This window comes from Agelaius phoeniceus, chromosome 12 (genome assembly GCF_051311805.1).
Source record: "Agelaius phoeniceus isolate bAgePho1 chromosome 12, bAgePho1.hap1, whole genome shotgun sequence".
Taxonomy (NCBI): domain Eukaryota; kingdom Metazoa; phylum Chordata; class Aves; order Passeriformes; family Icteridae; genus Agelaius; species Agelaius phoeniceus.
Window position 1 is genome coordinate 15,723,042 of NC_135276.1, and position 18,993 is coordinate 15,742,034.

Here is an 18,993-nt window from a genome sequence, read left to right on the forward strand (position 1 = left end):
TAAATGAAACAGCTCTTCAGAGAAAAGGGGAGCCACACAAACAAACACAGCACCAGCTTAACTGCTCAGCAGCAGCCTCACTCTCATGAGCTTTGTGCTCCCAGAGCTGAGGACAGGACCATATCTGTAGGGACAAACAGCACTTGAGTGGCTCCCAAGCAGGCAGCCTGTTAGGAGCTTCCACAACGAGAACAAAGGTGTCTGAGAAAACCAGATTGTACATTTTTCTCTGACTTGTTTCTCACTGCGGACAGAGAGCTGCTCTCAGCTAGGGGCAGCTGCCAGAGTGTATCAGGGGACACAGAGCAGAGGAACTGGCTTTGTCCTGCTGCTCACTTTGCCACCCTGTGGATCTTCAGAGGACTTTCACTGCTATAACCAGCCTGCTCTCGGGAGCCCTACACAATGGCACTGCAGCTCACATGCCAAGGAACTAAAGCAGCAGCAGAATCAGAGCTTCAAGTGTGAGCCAAGGCAAACCCAGCCTCCTAAACCCACAAGCCTCAAGGCCCCTTCTGGTCTCTCAGCTTCTGTCCCAGCAGAGGGGACAGGCTTGCTCTGGAAGACTCAAGGTTTGTTTGCCTTGTGTCTTATCTGGATTCCCTCATTTTCAGGGCCATGCTCACTGGCACCCAGGCTCTATGCCCTTCCTTGCCATCCCTCCTCACTGTTTACACTGACAGCTCTCCAAGCTGAGCTGCCTCGGTTCCTTTCATGCCTCAGTTGTCTCTGCTTGCTCCCAGGGTCTCAGGCAGCCAGAGGCATCCTCTGCTCAGGGCTGAGTGACAGGGTTAGGGCCACCCCAAACCCCCAACTCCCCAGAACACCAGGCTGGCTGAGTCAGAAGTGCCTGGAACCCTCAGCCAGGCACTGTTCCCTCACAGCCTAGTGCTCCTGCCTGGGTGCACACCCCTGGCAGCTGCCTCTGCAGGATTACACAGGATTTACTTCCACATTTTGTGTCCGCTGTTGCAGTCACAGCCTCCCTCCACCCCAATGCACTTCACAGAACCATTAAGGAAATCTCCTCTAAGGTCCAGGACTCTCACTCCATCTCTGTAGTGGCATTAGCTACACTTCATTAGTTTTTCAACTAGGTTTAAACCCAGCTGGCCTGCTCCTGGGAACAGCAAAAGCTGCAAGACAACAGATGTTTTGCTGTCTCAAATTTTCAGACTAGAGATTTCACAAGTAATCCAGCATTATGTGCTCATTGTCTTAACCATATCAAACCAGGTTATTTCTGGCTGCCAGGAACTCCTCTCTCCTGCTCAAACTGAGCACAGGCACAGCTCAGTTAATTTAGGCACTGAGTGATGATTTGCTACATCCTGAGAGAAAAACCCACAAGCCACAAAGCACCCTTAATGTGGAGCACACCCAGTGCAGCAGCTCAGGTGAGAGCTGCAGCTGTATCAAGGGTGGGGAATGGCTGTCACCCACCTGTGCCTACCACAGGGACAGGGACACAGACTGTGATGGTGAAAAAGCCTGGGGATGCCTCTGTTTGGGGGAGAGCAATTCCCAGAGCAGCACCAGACCATTATCCAGGCAAGAAAGGGTGGGCATCTCCTCCAGGAACATTCTCAAAGGCTTATGCAGGATATATCTGGGGCAAAAAAAACTGACCTCCTCTCAAATGATTTCATTTTAAATAATTATTTTACCACTGTCCTACCCATCCCTCCAAGTCTACACCACACTGAAGATATGGCAGAAAAACAAGCCTGGAAAAGAATTTGTTCAAATCAAAACCAGCACAAGGATTAAGTGGATTCCACAGGTAACACCAACAAACCATGTCCAGCATCAGTCTGATCTGCCATGGCAAGATCAAGCATTACCTGCTACAACTGCTGGTCCCAAGTGGTGTGTGCTGGCCCTGCCAATGCTCCTCACATTGTCCTGCCAGGTGCAGGCAGCAGAGGAAAAGAGTGACAAGTTCCAGAGTGGCAGCTGCTCCTAGACAGCACATTCCAAGCCAAGCTAAACCCTGAGCCAAGACTGTGCAGCAACTCCACCATGAGTCTCAGGCAGGGTTCAGGGAACCCATCTTCCCAAATACCTACAGAATTCCCCATTTCAAGATGTCCATGGCCTTTTTGTTACCAGCTTTCCACAAGCAAACAACCTCCAAACCATTCAAGGCACTTTACCTGCTGAAGAACACAGCTGGGCAAGGAACTGAGTTAAGCACCTTTTCCCCTCATATCCCAACACCCTCATCAAGACTTTTCAATAAAAAATAAGCAAGAACACACCCTGTGCTTTAGAGGCTATATACAAATGTGGATATAAATGCCTGCAAATTTTATTGCAATAGCCCTTAACTATATCAGAAATTAAAGGGAACACAATGAAATAATACAAGAGGAGTTGCACTGGAGTGAGAATGCAAAGTTGAATACAGGAATTAAACTGATTTAACTTTGCATCCAAAAGCAGTGAAAAAGTTTACATTTTGCGTAAGTTTTTGCTAAATATATTTATACCTGAACACACACACTCTTCCCCCCCCATGATCTGGCAGCAGGGCAGAGGGGAAGGAGGAATTAAATCTTGAATTTAAATTATCTGAATTCAGCAACATGAAATTTAGTCTGCAACTCCACTGAGGTAATTGCTCATCCACATCACCATCTTACAGTCCTCCACTTTGTCCACCAAGGAGATTGCACAATACATTCTTCATAGGAAATATTTACAAAGAAAATTTAAAATATTGAAGCAATTTAACAATAGATCTTTCCTAAAAATCTGCTAATGCATATCTAGCAATTTTTGTTTGAGATCCTACACTCAGTGTAATTAAAACAGCATTTGAAACATTCCAACAGGAATCACATTGCACAGAAGAAGCAATTTGCTTCCCTAACATTTTTGCACACCTGCTCAGAGCCTGTGCCTTTAGTGCACAAGTCCACAATGCCAAGCCTCTACATAGGTACCTAATAAATGCTATGGAACAAAGTTCTTTGGAATGAGGACAAGCATCCCAGTCCCTGGGCTGTAATGATGTAAGGCTTCTTGCAGCTTTATTTGCTCGCTCAGTGAAAGCCAGGGGAAGTGCCATCCCTTTCCATGCCTGCTCTGGAGTTGGTGTCTGCTTCTCTCAGGTGTCCACTGCAGTTTCAGACAAGCAGATTGGTGACGAATCAGTTACGGGTCAGTCCAGGCCCTTCTGGAAGGAGGGAGGCAAAGAAAGTCTTGAAGAAAACCCACACGGTGCTCACGAGTGAAGGGCTGGCCTGCTGCAGCTCTTGGAAAGCCTGTCCCTCATCAGGAGGTGCCTCAGACTCATTGGTTCTGCCTCCATTCTCCCCCTGTCAAAAGAAAAGACATTTGGTAAAGAAGAATTTCAGAAACATATTAGAAAAATCTGGCATCAAACTGTGGTTTTGTTGCCAAAATGTCACTTGAATATTAAAATTGAATATAAAATTTTTCAAGTAGCTCCAGATACAAAGTCAAAAGCCCAAGCTGCACATGGACACTACTGGTTAACTTTCACTGGTGTCCAGAAACACTGTCCAGGACAGCCATCAAGCACCAGATCAGGTGAATTGTGTATTTACAGCTAATTAACTTTCATCAACATCAGAACTGTCACCTTGAAATGAAAGACTCAAATCCTACAGAGGTGTAGCCTCACCCTGCCCTCAGTTACAGCCTGTAACAGACCACTTCCCACTACAACTTCCTAAAGGACAGAACCAGCTAAAAAATAACCTTCACCCTGAAATATTTTGATGAACTAAGGAATTTACTACATCAATGGAAGACTCAGATGACAATTATTCTCCCATACTGCTGTACAGATGTTTCAAGAAAAGATTTTTTCTACTACACAATTATTAAACCAAAAGCAAAAGCTTCCCAGTGTTTCATGGTTTAAAAATATAGCAAGACAATACCTGAAAATTATTGTTCTGGTCCTGGTTTAGAGCAGCTTGAGGAGGAACATTGCCTGGGAAGGGCTGAACTGGTCTTCGCCTAAATGGGAACCGTCCAGCATGGTGCCTGGGGAAGGCAACAATTAATTAATTAATTAATGCTGTTTCAACATTACTCATCCTCTTACACAACAGCTGCACATCTGACTGCTCAGAGCTGCTGGCAACCATCAACAGTAAAATTTAAGGACTTTCAGTGGAACAATTACATTTCAACTCTCCAAGTCTACATAGATATTGGAAAAGCTGCTCCATTTTAACTCCTAGATCTACAATTTGGACACCTACATCATTTGTTCCACAGGTGAACAAAGAATTGAAGAGGACAGATTATTTTTCCCAGATAAGACATCCCAAGCATAGCAGCTGAGGGTCCATTATCTGTGTTTTTATCCTAATTATATTCCCCCACACAGAGAGGTTCAAAGGCATTTCAGGACACTCCACTCAGTTCAGCTTGGTCTGTTCTCCAGAGGGGCAACACAGCAGAACTGCATGGATGCATGACTGAACAGCAAGTGTGAGACCCCTTCCCAGACTTCAACCACTAATTCCCCAACAATAAACTCTAATTTCCCACACTGAACCTAGAGGTTTGTCTGCTCCATGCTGCTGAGTCGCTGGAGCTTTACAATAGGGGCTACTTTGGTTTCAAGCAGTTTTCTGAAATAGAAAGACAGCCACACCAGAAACTGCAAAACCCCAGCAAGATCAGCCACATTCTTAATTTAATCCAGACATAGGCTTAATTATCATTTTTCTAAATATTGAGTTATACCAGGATACAGAGGAGCAGTTTGCCCTTTCCAGGTCCAAGAGTCCTATGAAGCTCAACCACCAGGAAGCTCCCTGAGCACAGAACTCAGCACTTCAGTGAAACCCTTCTGAACAGCAAATATTAACACATCCACTTACAGATACATCAGAACAGTGCCACCCATGACGAGGAGGAGTCTGCTGATGCTGGAGTAGAAATAGACCATGTTGACAAAAACATATAACAGTGTTGCTGAGTAGAGCCAGTCCAACCAGTCTCGATTGCCACCCTCCTCATCTTCCTCCATGAGGGGCCCCCCTTGGGCATTCATCCTCAAGTTCTGGTCAGCCACTGCATTAACCTGAGCAGCAACATTCTGGTTTCCAGGCTGGTTTTGGGCAGGAAATGGGTCTGGGAGAGGAGCTGGAGGTGTCACTGGTATCTCCTGAGAATGCCGTGCATGGGAGGGGTCAGCAGATGCAACAGTGGAAGCCAAGCTGGAAGCAGAGAACAAAGTACAGAATGAGGCTCAGTCAAATCCTCTCACTCCACACAGGGCCTGTGTGTGAAAGTCTGTCCATCTTTAGCAATAGAGTCAGCTCACAGGCAAGTACAAAGCATTAAGTTTAGAGGCTAGAGAAGCATTATAAACAAGTTTTAGTTCTACCTAAAACAATTGTACAGTGACTTCAACAAATCAAACCAGGCACCCTCCCCTTTATCAACAGTAATGTCAATACTTCACAAAAACAATTTAGAGCAATCTGCAGGTAGTCTAAAAAGCTTCTGCAAGTCTCAGCTTGACCTATCACTGGTGTCCAGTCAATGCACTTTGAGGAGTCAAAAAAAAGAACAAAGGCTGCTCAGCAGGATCAGATTTACTCCAGAGCCACCTGCCCTCCTGGTGAACAGTCAGACAATGGGCAAGATTCAGAACCACTGGCCTGAACAGCAGCAGAGCAGCACAGTTGGGGTACACTCCCACAACATTCAGCACAAGTTATGATTAAAAAGTCTCCAAGCACCATCAAAAGAGGAAGAATTTGCTAGGAGCTCTCAAATTTCTTGTATTACAGTTTCTACTTCCCACTGGCAGCTTGAATAGAGCACTTACTATTGCATGTAGTACTGTCTTGCATAAATCTGCTGGAACCAGGACATCTGAAGCATGCTGTAGGTTGTGTAAGCAGAGAAGCCAGGGGCCACACTCTGGAAGGGATGCTGAGCTGGTTCCAGCCTTGGTCAAAATTTGAACACATTCATTAACAAACATTGGACTAACAGCAAGAGCAATTTATTACAGAACAATGTAAATAGTTTCTGCCATTTTGTGCATCCAAATACAAAATTAATTCTTCCTTCTAGACACCTCTTCACCCACATGAACAAAGGAATGACTTTTCTTCCTAATTAACAGAGCAGTGCATTTTCTTTTAGATGCAACATCCTTGGAAGTGTTCAAGGCCAGGTTGGACAGAGCAACCTGACCCAGTGGAAGGTGTCCCCCATGGCAGAGGGTTGGATTAGATGGCCTTTAAAGGTTCCTTCCAATCCAAATTATTGTATGTCTACTAAAGCTTTTATATAAAGCCTCACCACATGTGGCCCATGTTCTATGGACTTATGGCAGTACATGTGGAATAAGGAGCTGGCATCCAACACAAACACACCATCTTGAAAATGTACATAAAATTATATTTACCCATTACTGGCTTCTGCTGATGACTGGACACCTGAAGAGCTCCTCGACCTTGCACCACTTGAGGAAGACACATTTGATTCCTGCCTGGCTTCTGGTGGTAACTTGGGCTGATCAGCTTTAACCTACAGACAGCAGGGCAGCCAGTGAGGTTTACTCAGGACACCACACACACTTTGTGCAAAAAGGCTGCACCCCACAAAGCATGCCCTTGTTTTAACAACTGCTCCTGCACAGCACCTCTCAGTGCTGCCCCTGCCCACAAGCACCTCTATCACAATTCTAAACCTCCTGGAACCAAATTACCGGGATGCAAAACTGATTTTACACTACTCTTCCCTTTTACAATATCCATACTGTATTTGTTACTTATACACACATTGTATCCCGTTGTGTCCATCTGGCTATAAAAATATAAAATACAAAAGACACTTTGGCTTTTTCCTGTGGTAAATTTGTACTTGCACAAACTGCTGTACACAGTTCAAGAGCTGTCCTGTGGTGGTACATCTGTCTAACACCCAGCCAAAGCTGGCTGACATCTAGCAGCCAGCAGGCATGGGTAGGGTTAGCTCACAGTGCCTTTACTGGGCAACAGGAACACACCTCTAGAAACCTTTGCCCAGCCACTTTAAAGAAAGAAAGGCTTTTGGTCATTTGTACTTGAGGGCAGCCCATACTGAGCTCAAGCACTAAGGCTGAGCCTGCAGAGAGGAAGCCAGAGATGAGTCATTAATGGGAGCAGTTGAAGTGTCTGCAGTTCTCAGCCTTCTTCCCTCCCCACACACATCACAACCACTTCCCTCTACTTCTGACCGCAAGCTCAGTTTGTCCAAGTGTGCCTGGGACACAGCAAGTCATAATCTATTTAATAAAACTGAATCTATCAGAAGGCATTTCTCCCCTGAGCAGTACATCACAACTAGATCTTTCTTAGCAGATACCATGAGAAACTTTACTGATGAACTGCAGAGGTAATTTTTTTACTCAGCTTAATCCACATACATTCGCACATTCCCAAACAAATTATCACAAACTCCTGTTGCACTAATAGGGAAAAGGGAACTGCAGTAAAAGGGAACTTTAAAATGGTCATCCAACACTTCTTGTTTTCAGTTACAAGCCCAAGATTCAGAGTTAACTTAAGTTGAATTACCTCTGATTTGGTTCCTTGCATATTTGCAGGAGTCTTGAAGTTGTATACCAAATGAAGAGCATGCAGCTCCCCATGCTGAAATAGAAGAGAAGATCCATTAAAAAAAAATCCCTTCTCTGGATATATTTCAGCACATCATAAAAGATACTTTTTTATACCTTTGGTAACAATTCTCCCAGACAGTGGTGATCAAGCAGCAGCTTCCCAGAATAAATCAGCTTTTGGTCCTCTTCAGGCTTTGAAGAAAGAAAACAGGGAATAGGATTACTTGCTCTGCCAAGCATTAACCAACACAGATTACAGCTGGTGGAGAAAGGCACAGAGCTTGGAGCATCCCACATACCAAGGTGCACCTCTAAATTCAGCTGAAGTTATGAGCACAACTGAATGCCCAAGTGGGATATAATCAAGGTGCAAACCTGCATAAGAATCCAAAGTCCCTTGGGCAAAGAATTTGGTTATGTGTAATATCTTTTACAATCCCAGCAAAAACATTTGTATTTCTTAAAAACAGAAGTTTGTAGTTCCGTCTAATCTGATCAGCACCAGAGGTGGTGTCAAGTGAATCTGTTACACCCCATCGAATGAGACCCAGCCGCTCTTCATCAGGAGCTGGTGGAACACATTGAGCCTGTTCCTGGCAAATCACCACTGCCAGGAAAGCATGGCACAGCACGGGAATCAGGCCTTGTACCAAGCAACAGGACAAGGGGAAAGAGCATTAAGTTTGCAAGGCAGACTCCAGCTGGACATTAATTTCTTCACTGAAGGAATAGCTAAATATTGAAATGGGCTACCCTGGGAAATGGAGTCACTATCCCTGGAACTCTTGAAAAAAAATGAGTATAGACATGCCATATATCTAGATATAGCCACGCTATATCTAAGTGTGGCTTAGATATAGTGGCATTTAGTCAAGGTTGAACTTGGAGGTCTCGCCCAAGTTTATCGGCCCTGTGAAGGCCACAGACCATCCCGTGGGAGCAGCGGGACTGGGAGAGCAGCTGCTGCAGCAGCGCTCCCGCCTCGGCTCCCGTGTCCTGGGGCTCGGGGGCAGGCACACACCGGCACTGCAGCTCCTCACAGCGCGGCTGTCCCGGGGCTCGGGGGGGCAGGCACATACCGGCATCCCAGCCCCTCACAGGGCGGCTGTCCCGGGGCTCGGGGGCAGGCACACACCGGCACTGCAGCTCCTCACAGCGTGGCTGTCCCGGGGCTCGGGGGCAGGCACACACCGACATCCCAGCCCCTCACAGGGCGGCTGTCCCGGGGCTCGGGGGCAGGCACACACCGACATCCCAGCCCCTCATAGCGCGGCTGTCCCGGGGCTCGGGGGGGCAGGCACACACCGACATCCCAGCCCCTCACAGCGCCGCGCCCCCCGTGCCCCGGGAAAGGCCCTGCCCGCCCGGCTGGGTGCGGTGCCCGGGCGCGGCTGCGGTGCCGCGGGCTCTGCCGTCCCCGGACACCTGCGGGCCGCGCCGTGCCGGGAGGCCGGTTAATCATTAACCGCGGCCGGCCACAAACCAATCCCGAAATAGCCCAAGCGCGCCCCAAGCGCGGCTGACGCAACCGGGACCAGGACATCCCGGAGGGGGGCAGGTACCGGTCCCGGAGCCCCGCGAGAGCCCCGCGGCAGCTGCCACCGCTGCCCCGCGGGGAGCATCCAGCCAGCCAGCCCGCACCACCCACCCAGCCGGGCTGCGCGCAGGGACCCCGGCGGGGCTGCGGCAAGAGCGGACTACGCACTCACCGGCGCGTCGGGCAGAAGGCGGCGCAGCTCGGTCTTGAGGCGGCGCACGGTCCAGGCAGGCCGGGCGCTGAGGCGGAGATCGCGGTGCCGCTGCGCGGGGCTCCGGACCAGCAGCGACAGCGGCTCCTCCATGGCGGGCGCGAGGCGGACGGGGATTGCAAAACCCCCCCGGCCAGAGCTTTATAGGGGTCCGCCCCGCCGCAGGGCCGCGGTGGCTGCGGCTGATTGGCCGCGGTGGGGGCGGGGGCGGGGGCTGCCACGTGGGCCAATGGGACGGAGCTTCGCGCGCAACGCCGTGAAGAAACGGAGGCGCTGATTGGGTAGTGCCGGGTGAGGGGGGGGGGGGGGGGTTATGTGGTCACCACGACGACCGTGACCCGCCCCTCCCCGGCCCTGAAGGGTGGAGGCCATGGCCGGGCTGGTGCTGCTCCCCTCCGTCCCTCTTTCCCTCCCTCCGTCCTTCCCTCAGTCCCTCCCTCCAACACCGGCCCCAAAGCCGCTCCTAGCGATCCCTTGCTTCGCCTTCCCTCTCCTCTCGCCCGCTGAAGCAGCACCGCTCTGTGGAGCCCTGCATGTGCTGCATCCACAGCCTGATCTGGGTGAAACATCCCCTTTTTCCCTATGGTTATTTTACCCGATAGCCGGTTTGCTGCGGGCTTTGTGGGTACACGACAAACCATATTTCTGGCTGGAGACAAAAGAAGTGTGCAGAGATGCTGGGGAAAGTTAATAATTAATGACATTTTTACTAACAAAAAATTTAAAAAAAAAGCTATAAAAATGTGGACCAGCAGCTTCTGAGCGCTCCTCCTTTTGCCCATCTTCCTGTAAAAAGCCCGTGGTAATGATCCCGATGCACCAGGAGGGGGTTTTCGCGTCCTTCCAAACAAAACTGTAGGAACGTTGGGTTAATCTCGGCACCAGGTATTTACTGTGCGTGTTTCAGGAGCTGCTCGGTGTTCCTTGGCAGCCAGACCTGTTGCCCAAAGGCACGGATGAGTGTGCAGCCAAGAGTAGATTTTGCGAGCAGGAAAGCCGCTCTGCCACGGGGATGCATCACCCCGCGGCTCCCGGGTCAGAGCCGAGCCAGAGGCAGCGCTGCCGTGGGAGCCGACAGCACAGGACCGCGAGGAACTGAGCTGAGCCTGGCTCTGGCCGGGTGAAGCCCCCGCAGCTGCCAGGGTACGTCCTTGTGAGGGGGGAGAGTCCATCGGAGCCCGTTCTCCTCTCGCATCCGTCCCACAGCGAGCCCTGGGGCTGCGCTCCTGCCTGCTCTGCCCCTGCTGTCCCTGCGAGGGCTCAATGCCCGGGTGGGCTCTGCCTCCCTCTGCTCTCCCTCTCTCTGTGACCCACCAGCCCGAGGAGACACGGCCAGAGCTGTTTGCTGCTCTTGCTCCATCAGCACAGATCGGAATCCCTATCCCTCAGTTCCTGCTGACAGTGGGGAAAGACAAACACAATGTCCAGGGCCAGCCTTGCCATTGCCAAAGTCAAGGTGACTTTGCTGCTCGCTTGCCTGCAGCCTTTGTTCAGAGCACCAAGCGAGTTCCCGTGGGTGGCAGGGACAGGATAAGGCTGTGCAGGTGTTGGAGTGAAACCAGGATCAGGCACTCTGTGTGTTTTATCTGGGACTCCCTGTGCTGTTGCTGTCCTGTGGACCAGCTGTGCAGCTGTAGCCACAGCGCCGATCCTGCCTTCAGCTCAGGCTCCTGTGCTTCTCCTTCATCACAGACAAGAGGGGTAGAACTCAGCTGAGCTGCTTTCTGCTCGTTCCGTGTCTGAGCCATTGCTGGGGAAAATGCCTGCTCACTGGACAAACTTACCTGAATCCAACACTGACCTGGCTTGGAGCAGGGGCTGGAGGAACAACCTCCTGAGGCACCTGAGTGCTAAACTTCAGCAGCCCCTCTCCATGTCTGGGGGTGCTGGACCCTCCAGAGAGCCAAACCCTCACTGCCCTCACCCACAGCAGCCAAGAACTGGTGGATCTGGAGTCAGGGGACACATCTGGACATCAGGTAGCACATGCTCCAGTTCCAGAGGCTGATTCAGAGCTCCTGGGACTGAGGCAAAACAAACAGTTGCCCTGATAGTGTCTGCTTAGCTTAGCTCACTTTGTTGCAGCAGATAAGGGGCCACAGCACAAACCAGAAGGTGTGACCAGCACATCACCCCACTGTCCTGCTGAACAATTAACTCCAATTTACAAAATTGGAGATGAAGGGCTGCAAGCTGCTTTTGTCGCCTGCGTAAATATTAACCAGGATTATCTCTCTGAACTTAACACAATTACTCTGTTTAAAAAAACCAAACAAAACTGCGGGGGCTGAGTGGCTATTGCTGATGAGTTTACAGTTCTGTTTGTGGTCAGGCTGGTTTTCATGGCATGGAAATCTCCTGGCACAGCAGGAACAGCCGGAGGAGAATTTGCCAGCACATGAGGAGATGCCCCATGGTCTTACAGCCTGGTATGCTCCTTTGCTAGGGACAGTGACACAAGGGACGAGCCTGAGAGCAGCTAACACAGGCCTGGTGCTGTAGGGATGCTGGGCTGTGATGCAATTTTGTCCTGACCAAAATTGCTCCCTGGGCCAGGACAGGGCAAGGATCAAAGGGCAGCAGAATCCAGACAAGCCAAGCTGATTCTCTGGGCTTGGTTCAATATGTTTAGTCTGTCAGAAGCACTGTGTGCGTTGGGTGTCTGGCTTTAAAAACTGTTTCATGGTGCTGCTGTCATGGCCCCTTTGGCTCCAAAATTCCTCAGAGTCCGTGAGCAAGAGTCTGGTTTTGTTCAGGCTCTGGGGCTGGTGACCCTGGTGCTGGCAGGAGGGAGCTCACAGTGTGCTCTGGCATTGCTGGCAGAGCTGCACTGCAGCAGGATCTGCAGGGAAGGGGTTCTCTGGCTGTCCCTGAGTGTCTCTGTGTCCAAGCAGAGCCAGTTCTGCCAGAGCCACATCCCACGGGCATCACCTGTGGACACAGCCTGGCAGCATGGAGGAGATGTGCTCTGCCTGCACATCCTGGCAGCCTGGTGCTGGGATGGGCACGGTGAACTTGGCCAGTTTCCCTCCCCACTGCTCAGTAAGGCAAATCATCCCCAAAACAATGAACCTTCCCTGGCCCACGCTGCTCTGGGGCAGCATGAAACTTCCCTGCCAGACAAGGGAGAAAAGCCAGAACCAGCCAGGAGGTGGGGAATGAGGGGCACAGCTGGAAAACGTCCCCTGCTACCAGGGTTGCCTGTGCCAAAGGCCACAAACCGGTGGCATGGGAAGCCCCCTGCCAGCACGGGGGAATGCAGGGATGTTCCCGGGCGGGGCCGAGGCTTCCACCGGTGACACTCGCGGGGATTCCGTGCGGATGCTGGCCGCCTGCCGCAGCTCGGTGTCCCCAGAGAGGGGCCGCTGTTGGGTTTAATGTGTCGCCAATGATGTTCCTGACAGCGATGGGATGCCCGAGGTTACCGGCGTGGTGCCCGGTGCCGTCCCGGCGCGGCGGCGGCCGGACGGGGAGCGGAGCCGTGCTCGGGTAGACGGGCTCAGAGGGGATTGGGATGGAGCCGGGCTTGGGGACGGGGCTGAGGATGGGGGTCCTGCCGCCCTCCCGTCCCCACCCCCGTTTCCACGGCGACGTTGTCAGCAGCCGTCTGGCCCCGCCCCTCGCCCCGCCTGGGCCAATGGCGCGGCGGCGCCCGGCCTGCCCGCCGGTGACGTCATGGCCGGTGAAAATCCCCCGTGGCCGCGGGAGCGGCGGTGGCGGCGCGGCCCCGCGGCCCGGCCCGGCCCGCACCATGGCCAAGCACCACCGCACGCCGGCGCGCTCCGCCGAGCCCGTCATCGAGGTCAAGAGCAAGGTAAGCGCCCGCCGGGGACGGGGCCGGGGATGCCGATGCCGATGCCCGCGCCGGTTCCGCCGGGTCACGACCGAGCGCGTCGCCCCCGCGTCGGGCGGCACACGTGGGGTGGCACCGCGCACCGGGGAGCGGCACGGGAGCCAGGCCGGGCGGGCTCTCCGCTCCCGGCGCTGCGGCGGCGCTGCCCGGAGCCTCCCCGAGCGCAGCCCGGCCCGGCGGCCGCGGCGTCCCGCCACCGTGGGCTCTGCCGGGCCGCGGGCTCGCTCGGTGCGGCCGTGGGAACGCCGCGGCGGAGCGCTCGCCAGATGCGCAGGGCGCCGGTGCGCCCGTTCCGGCAGCCCCGGTGTGCGGGGTGGCCCCCGGCGGTGCGGGTGTGCGGGGTGCGCGGTCACCCCGGGAACGCACCTCACCCAGATGTGCACTCATCCAGATGTGCGTGCTCGCCAAGGCAGGCTCATCCCCGGCTGTGCCATCACCCAGATGTGCGCCCCCAGCAAGGGACGAGCCCCTGTCGCGCATCCAGATGTGCACACCTGCATGACTGTGCGCTCGCCCAGTTGTGGTCTCCTGCAGACGTGTCTGCTCACCCAGATATGCGCTCACCTGGCACACCCTTGCCCAGATGTGTGCTGTCACCCAGATATGCACCATCGCCCACCTGCGCCCATCCACCCATCCCTGTGCTCACCCAGACGCGTGCACTCCCTTTCTGCACCCTTATCCAGCTGTGCATTCCTATCCAGCTGTGCCACTGCCGGCTCGGGACCCCCGGCAGGGTGCAGGGTGCTCTCCTTCCCAGGACGTGGTGGCCACCGCCTGCCCCGACAGCTGGGGTGTGACCCCCGCGGGCAGCGCGATCCTCGCAGCGCTCCTCAGCCTGTTCTTAATTGGCTTCCCGTTCGTCGTGACGGAAGGAGGCATTAATTTGCGCTGTTGCTCACCAGGTGCTACGGCAGCGCCCGTGTCGCAGGGAATGGCCTCCCGGCAGCGCGGAGTCTGCCACGGCTGATGGTACGGCCGGAGCGTCCTTCCTCCGCCGCGGGGCCATCTTTGTGCCCCATCACTTCGGTGTTTGGGCAGAAAAACGGCTTCCCTCCTCTTACTTTGTTTTTGGGACGGGCTCCTCCTGACTGGCTCCGCCTGCCCCGGGGCAGCTCTGTGTGGTACCCTGCCTGCATCGGTCCTGCCGGCCGGGGTCTGCCCTGCCCAGAGTCACCCTCTTCCTCCTCTTCCTCTTCCTCCCCTGCAGTTCGACGCTGAATTTCGCCGCTTTGCCATGAAGCGCTCCGGCGCCGGCAGCTTCCAGGACTTCTACCAGCTGCTGCAGACAGTGCACCAGATCCCACGGGTGGATGTGCTCCTGGGCTACACGGACATCCATGGCGACCTCCTGCCCATCAACAACGACGACAACTACCACAAAGCCCTGTCCTCTGCCAACCCCCTCCTCAGGGTCATCATCCAGAAGAAGGGTAAGCGGGGCACTGGATGTGTCCTCCTGTCAAGAGAGATGAGCCACATCCCCCAGTACTGCTGGTTCCACCTTTGGACTGTGCCAGCAGGGCCTGGCTGGTCACACACCCTCCAGCCACTGCTTTGGTGGATGGATGTGGAGATGGAGGCACTGGGAGGCTGCCAGAACCCTGCCAGGGCTGTGGCAACCACACGGGCTCTCCCTGGCAGCCCAGGGCTCCTGCCTCAGCCCAGCCCCATGCGACCTGGTGAGCAAAGGCAGATCCTTGCAATTCACCCCTTTGAAGTTGTGTTTTCCAGCCTAGCCAGCGTGGGCTCCCAGATAACACCTGTGTTGCTCCTGTGAGTGCTGTGCCAGCAGCCCCATCCAGCTTCCTGCCCCGAGGAGGCAGCAGCCATCATTTTGGCAGAGCTGTCAGGGTGCCAGGTGCTGCTGGATTTCTGGTGCTGGGAAGAGGCTTGGTGCCTCCCTGCCCTTACCTTAGTGGCATATTCCCAGGGAACCACTTCCTTGCACAGGTACACCTGATAGCATCCTGGTGAAGATGATGTGTGTCCTGGTGAAGATGAAAGCCTCCAAGTGACAAACACTGAGTATTTCTCCTGTTTGCAGGGAAAACAAGCCCATCCCCTTCCACTCAGTTTAGTAGCACCAAGGTTTTCTCTTTCACAGCACCATCAGTCAGCAGTTCACAGACCCAGAGCCACAGGGTCAGCACAGCATGCAGAGTGAGTCCATGTTTCCAGCTCATGTTAGCAGTATGAATTCTCTGGGCAAGAGGTGATGCTGGTGGCCAGCCCTGGCTGCTGTGTCAGTTTTCCTGGGCTTTTGCATCAGGATGATGTGGACATGTGTTTCCCCTGTGGCCACATGGTGTGGGGGCTGGCAGCAGTGATCCAGGCTGCTGGAGCTCATGGTGTGCTCAGGGGCTGTCACTGCCAGCACTGAACCATCCCCGGCTCCTGGCCCAATGCTTGGACCCAGGCTGTGACATGGAGAGCCAGTGCAGGGGCGGGTGTGCCAAGGCTGCAGTGGGAGCATCACTCCTGCTCCCAAGAGCCATCCTATGAGCTGCTGGAGAAGCCTGTGAGGGCCCCTGGCCCACTGTGCCAAGACAGCACAGCGTGCAGAGGGAGCAGGCAGAGCCTGGCTCCATGGGCAGCATGATAAGGAAGGCGAGCAGGCAGCACCAGGGAGCCCCAGCACCCAGCTGTGCCCGCAGGAGAGGGGCTGCAGGGCTGCCAGCACCTCAGGGAGGTGAGCAGAGAGGCCAGGAGCAAGTCCTGGGTGAATCACAGCTAATTTAAAATGGATCCAGGTCATCCCGAGGCTGGGCTGTCGTTGAACCGGTCTGGGTCGCTGAGGAATGTGGCTGCAGAGCCTCTCACCCCGCCGGGTGCAGGGAGCTGTGCACACACACAGGTGTGCTCCTGGCAGTGGGCTCTGCAGCAGCCAGTCCTGCCACAGCAGGTCAAAAAGCAAAGGCTGCAGCTGGGCTGGGCTCCCCTCTGTGCCATCACCCCGCTGGGTGAAGCTGTCCCTGCAGGGCAGCCTGGCTGGGACAATGGTGCTGCCCCTCCTTGGCTGGGCCAAGGCTCGTGGGAAGGACAGGGGAAAGTGTGGGATATTGCCAGGGCCACCATGGGGCTCATCCATGGTGTGCTGGACCTGCCTGGCCCCGCCACTCTGCACCCCTTGGAGAGGAGCTGTGTGCTGAAATAGCTGTGGGAAAGCCTCCGCCACCCTTCCCCGAGCTAAAAATATGCCAAGGCTGTGTGTGCAGGGAGATATTTATAAACCAGGAGCCCTGGCAGGCTGGCTTGGCTAGGGAGAAATCCCATGTCCCCTGGGCTTGGGGACATCCCTGGCAGCCCTGCAGCTGGAGCAGGGTCCAGGTGCTGGTGGGGGACACTGTGTGGAATGTGCTGACCGTAAAGCATCCAGATGTGGGCTCCCCCATAAAAAGAGATGGGGAAAAAACAGAGAGGAACCAGGGGCTACTCCCCAGCACCTGGTGGATGAGGCCATGAGGGATGGGTTGGAGCTGGGCCCCACAGAGCAGCCCCAGGCCACAGTCCAGAAGGACAGAGTCTAACCCTCTATGAAGGTGCCTGATGGTGCTGTAAGAGACATGAGCACAAATCACAGTCTGGGATATTCAGGTGCTCTCAGGATGCTGCAGCCCTGGGATGAATTTCCAGGAGGAGGGGAGTCTCTGTCCTTGGGAATGGCAGAGTTCTGCAGGACACAGTGGTGGCTATCACCAACCCACGCCAGTGATAGCCCTGCTCTGGTGGGGCAGAGGACTCTGGTGCTGTCTCCTGGGCTTGGACTCACCCTATGGGAGTTGGTTGCCACCACAGCACACTTATGTGGGGGGATCCTCTCTCCCCAAACCCAAACTGGGGCATGGCTGCAGCTCCCAGGCCATCAGGGCTGGCAGCTCTAGTGTTAAACTGCAGAGTTTGGCTTAAAGTGTGATTAAGGCTGAATCACTGCCTCGATCCCACTAATCCTGGCCTGTGTGCCTGTGTACGCTGGGTAATCCCAGGAGATGGGCCCCAGCGGAGACAGGCTGCAGGGAGAGCCAGGCTGATGATGTGGGGAGGAAAAGCCGGTGAGAGCTGTGAGCAGGGCCCTCTGCTGAGCACTGCCCCAGCACCTGGGGCACACGCTCACATCCCTGGCAGCTCCAGCGCCTGACCCGTGTCCTCCCTCGCTCCTACAGCAGAGTCTGACGCCAGCGTCTTCGCCTCCAACTCCCTGCAGCGGAAGAAGAAGGGGCTGCTGCGGCCAGCGCACTACCGGGCCAAGCCTCACCTCCTGATCGGGATGCCCCAGGACTTCCGCCAGATCTCCTCCATCATCGACGTGGACATCCTGCCCGAGACGCACCGGCGCGTGCGGCTCCACAAGCACGGCTCCGACAAACCGCTGGGCTTCTACATCCGCGACGGCGTCAGCGTGCGCGTGGCCCCGCAGGGCGTCGAGAAGGTGCCCGGCATCTTCATCTCCCGCCTGGTGAAGGGCGGCTTGGCCGAGAGCACGGGGCTGCTGGCGGTCAGCGACGAGATCCTGGAGGTGAACGGCATCGACGTGGCCGGCAAGTCGCTGGACCAAGTGACGGACATGATGGTGGCCAACAGCCACAACCTGATCATCACCGTCAAGCCGGCCAACCAGCGCAACAACGTCATCCGCAGCAGCAAGGCCTCGGGCAGCTCCGGCGTGTCCACGGACAGCACCCCCAGCCAGCAGACCCCCAGCCCGGCCTCGCAGTACCTGAGCAACTACAGCACGGCCGAGAGCGACGAGGAGGGGGACCTGGTGATCGAGAGCGACAGCGCCTCGCACTACATCCCCGGGGGCTGCCCCAACGGGGGCCCCGCTGAGGGAGCCCTGCGGCGGAGCCTGTCCCCGCACAGCTCGCGGGGCTCCCTGCAGTCCCTGGGCAGCCACGACGGCAGCCCTGGCAGGGGCAGCTCACGGGAGGACGGCACCCTCCTCACCCTATAGCCGCAGGGGCCTGTGCCACTCGCTGGCTGGATGGGTTTCTGCTGATCCGGGCTGGATGTGGACACCAGGGTGATGATGTGGCCCGCGGGCAGGGGTGGAGAGGGGCTGCCCTCTGCCTTCTCCCACCCCCTGTGACCCCGGGAGCCCCACTGTGGGACCCACTCAAGCTGGGCACTGCCCCTCTGAGCGACCTTGCCTCCTCTTCCAAGCAAGCGGGGGTTTTTAATTGTTTTATTGAAATATGCATCATTAATATATTGCAATGGACAGTAAAACTTTTTCTAGAAAGGACCGTGCTTGTCCCTGGTTGATGTCACTGCAGGGAGGAGGGGGACAGTGGGTGGGTTCCCCAGCCCTGTGCACATAAGGCAGTGCCTGGGGGCTGTGGCCTTGAGCTTTGCTGCTGTGCTGGGTGACCCCACTGAGACTCATTGTGCCTGTTCCAGGACACATGTCCAGGCTGTTTTGGGCAGCTGCCTGGCCTGATGGCCTGATGCAGTCAGCCTTGCTTGGTCCCCCCATTCCCACCTTGTCCCCACTGCAGGGCCCTCACTAATGCAGGGGACACCTGGTCTGGCAGCAGCACCTTGGCTGTCACTCAGCCCTGCAAATGCTGCTGGGGATAGTGCAGCCCCATCCTCCTTCTTCAGCCCCAAGCTCAGGGCAGGGGGGGTCCACACCTGCCCCTGCTGCTCTGCTGGAGCTCCCAGCACCCTCAGTCCCTCTCCCAGAAGTGCCAAGCTGATGGTGGCACTCACTGCTGCCAAGGGCTTGTGGTGGGACTGGCAAGGAGGAAGCCCTGCAGCTCTCAGGGTCTGAAAAGCCAGCACCA

At 54.9% G+C, this 18,993-nt stretch overlaps 2 protein-coding genes across 3 annotated transcripts; one reads left to right on the forward strand and one right to left on the reverse strand.

The window, feature by feature from the left end:
- Positions 1–2,281: 2,281 nt before the first annotated feature.
- HERPUD1 (homocysteine inducible ER protein with ubiquitin like domain 1) lies at positions 2,282–9,534 on the reverse strand. Its single transcript, XM_054640557.2, has 8 exons — positions 9,319–9,534; positions 7,724–7,801; positions 7,566–7,640; positions 6,413–6,534; positions 5,825–5,947; positions 4,869–5,207; positions 3,915–4,020; positions 2,282–3,323 (listed from the first exon to the last, which is right to left on the reverse strand). The coding sequence occupies exons 1-8, from the start codon at positions 9,448–9,450 to the stop codon at positions 3,156–3,158; spliced, it is 1,143 nt and encodes a 380-aa protein (XP_054496532.2). The 5' UTR covers positions 9,451–9,534; the 3' UTR covers positions 2,282–3,155.
- Positions 9,535–12,995: 3,461 nt separating this feature from the next.
- Positions 12,996–18,453, forward strand: LOC129125450 (partitioning defective 6 homolog alpha). Of its 2 annotated transcripts, none has more exons than XM_077185021.1 (3): positions 12,996–13,171; positions 14,421–14,643; positions 17,377–18,453. In XM_077185021.1, the coding sequence occupies exons 1-3, from the start codon at positions 13,109–13,111 to the stop codon at positions 18,159–18,161; spliced, it is 1,071 nt and encodes a 356-aa protein (XP_077041136.1). In that variant the 5' UTR covers positions 12,996–13,108; the 3' UTR covers positions 18,162–18,453. The 2 variants fall into 2 exon arrangements, with proteins under 2 accessions (XP_077041136.1, XP_054496867.1); XM_054640892.2 differs by having other exon boundaries at positions 12,999–13,171; positions 17,374–18,453.
- Positions 18,454–18,993: the final 540 nt, after the last annotated feature.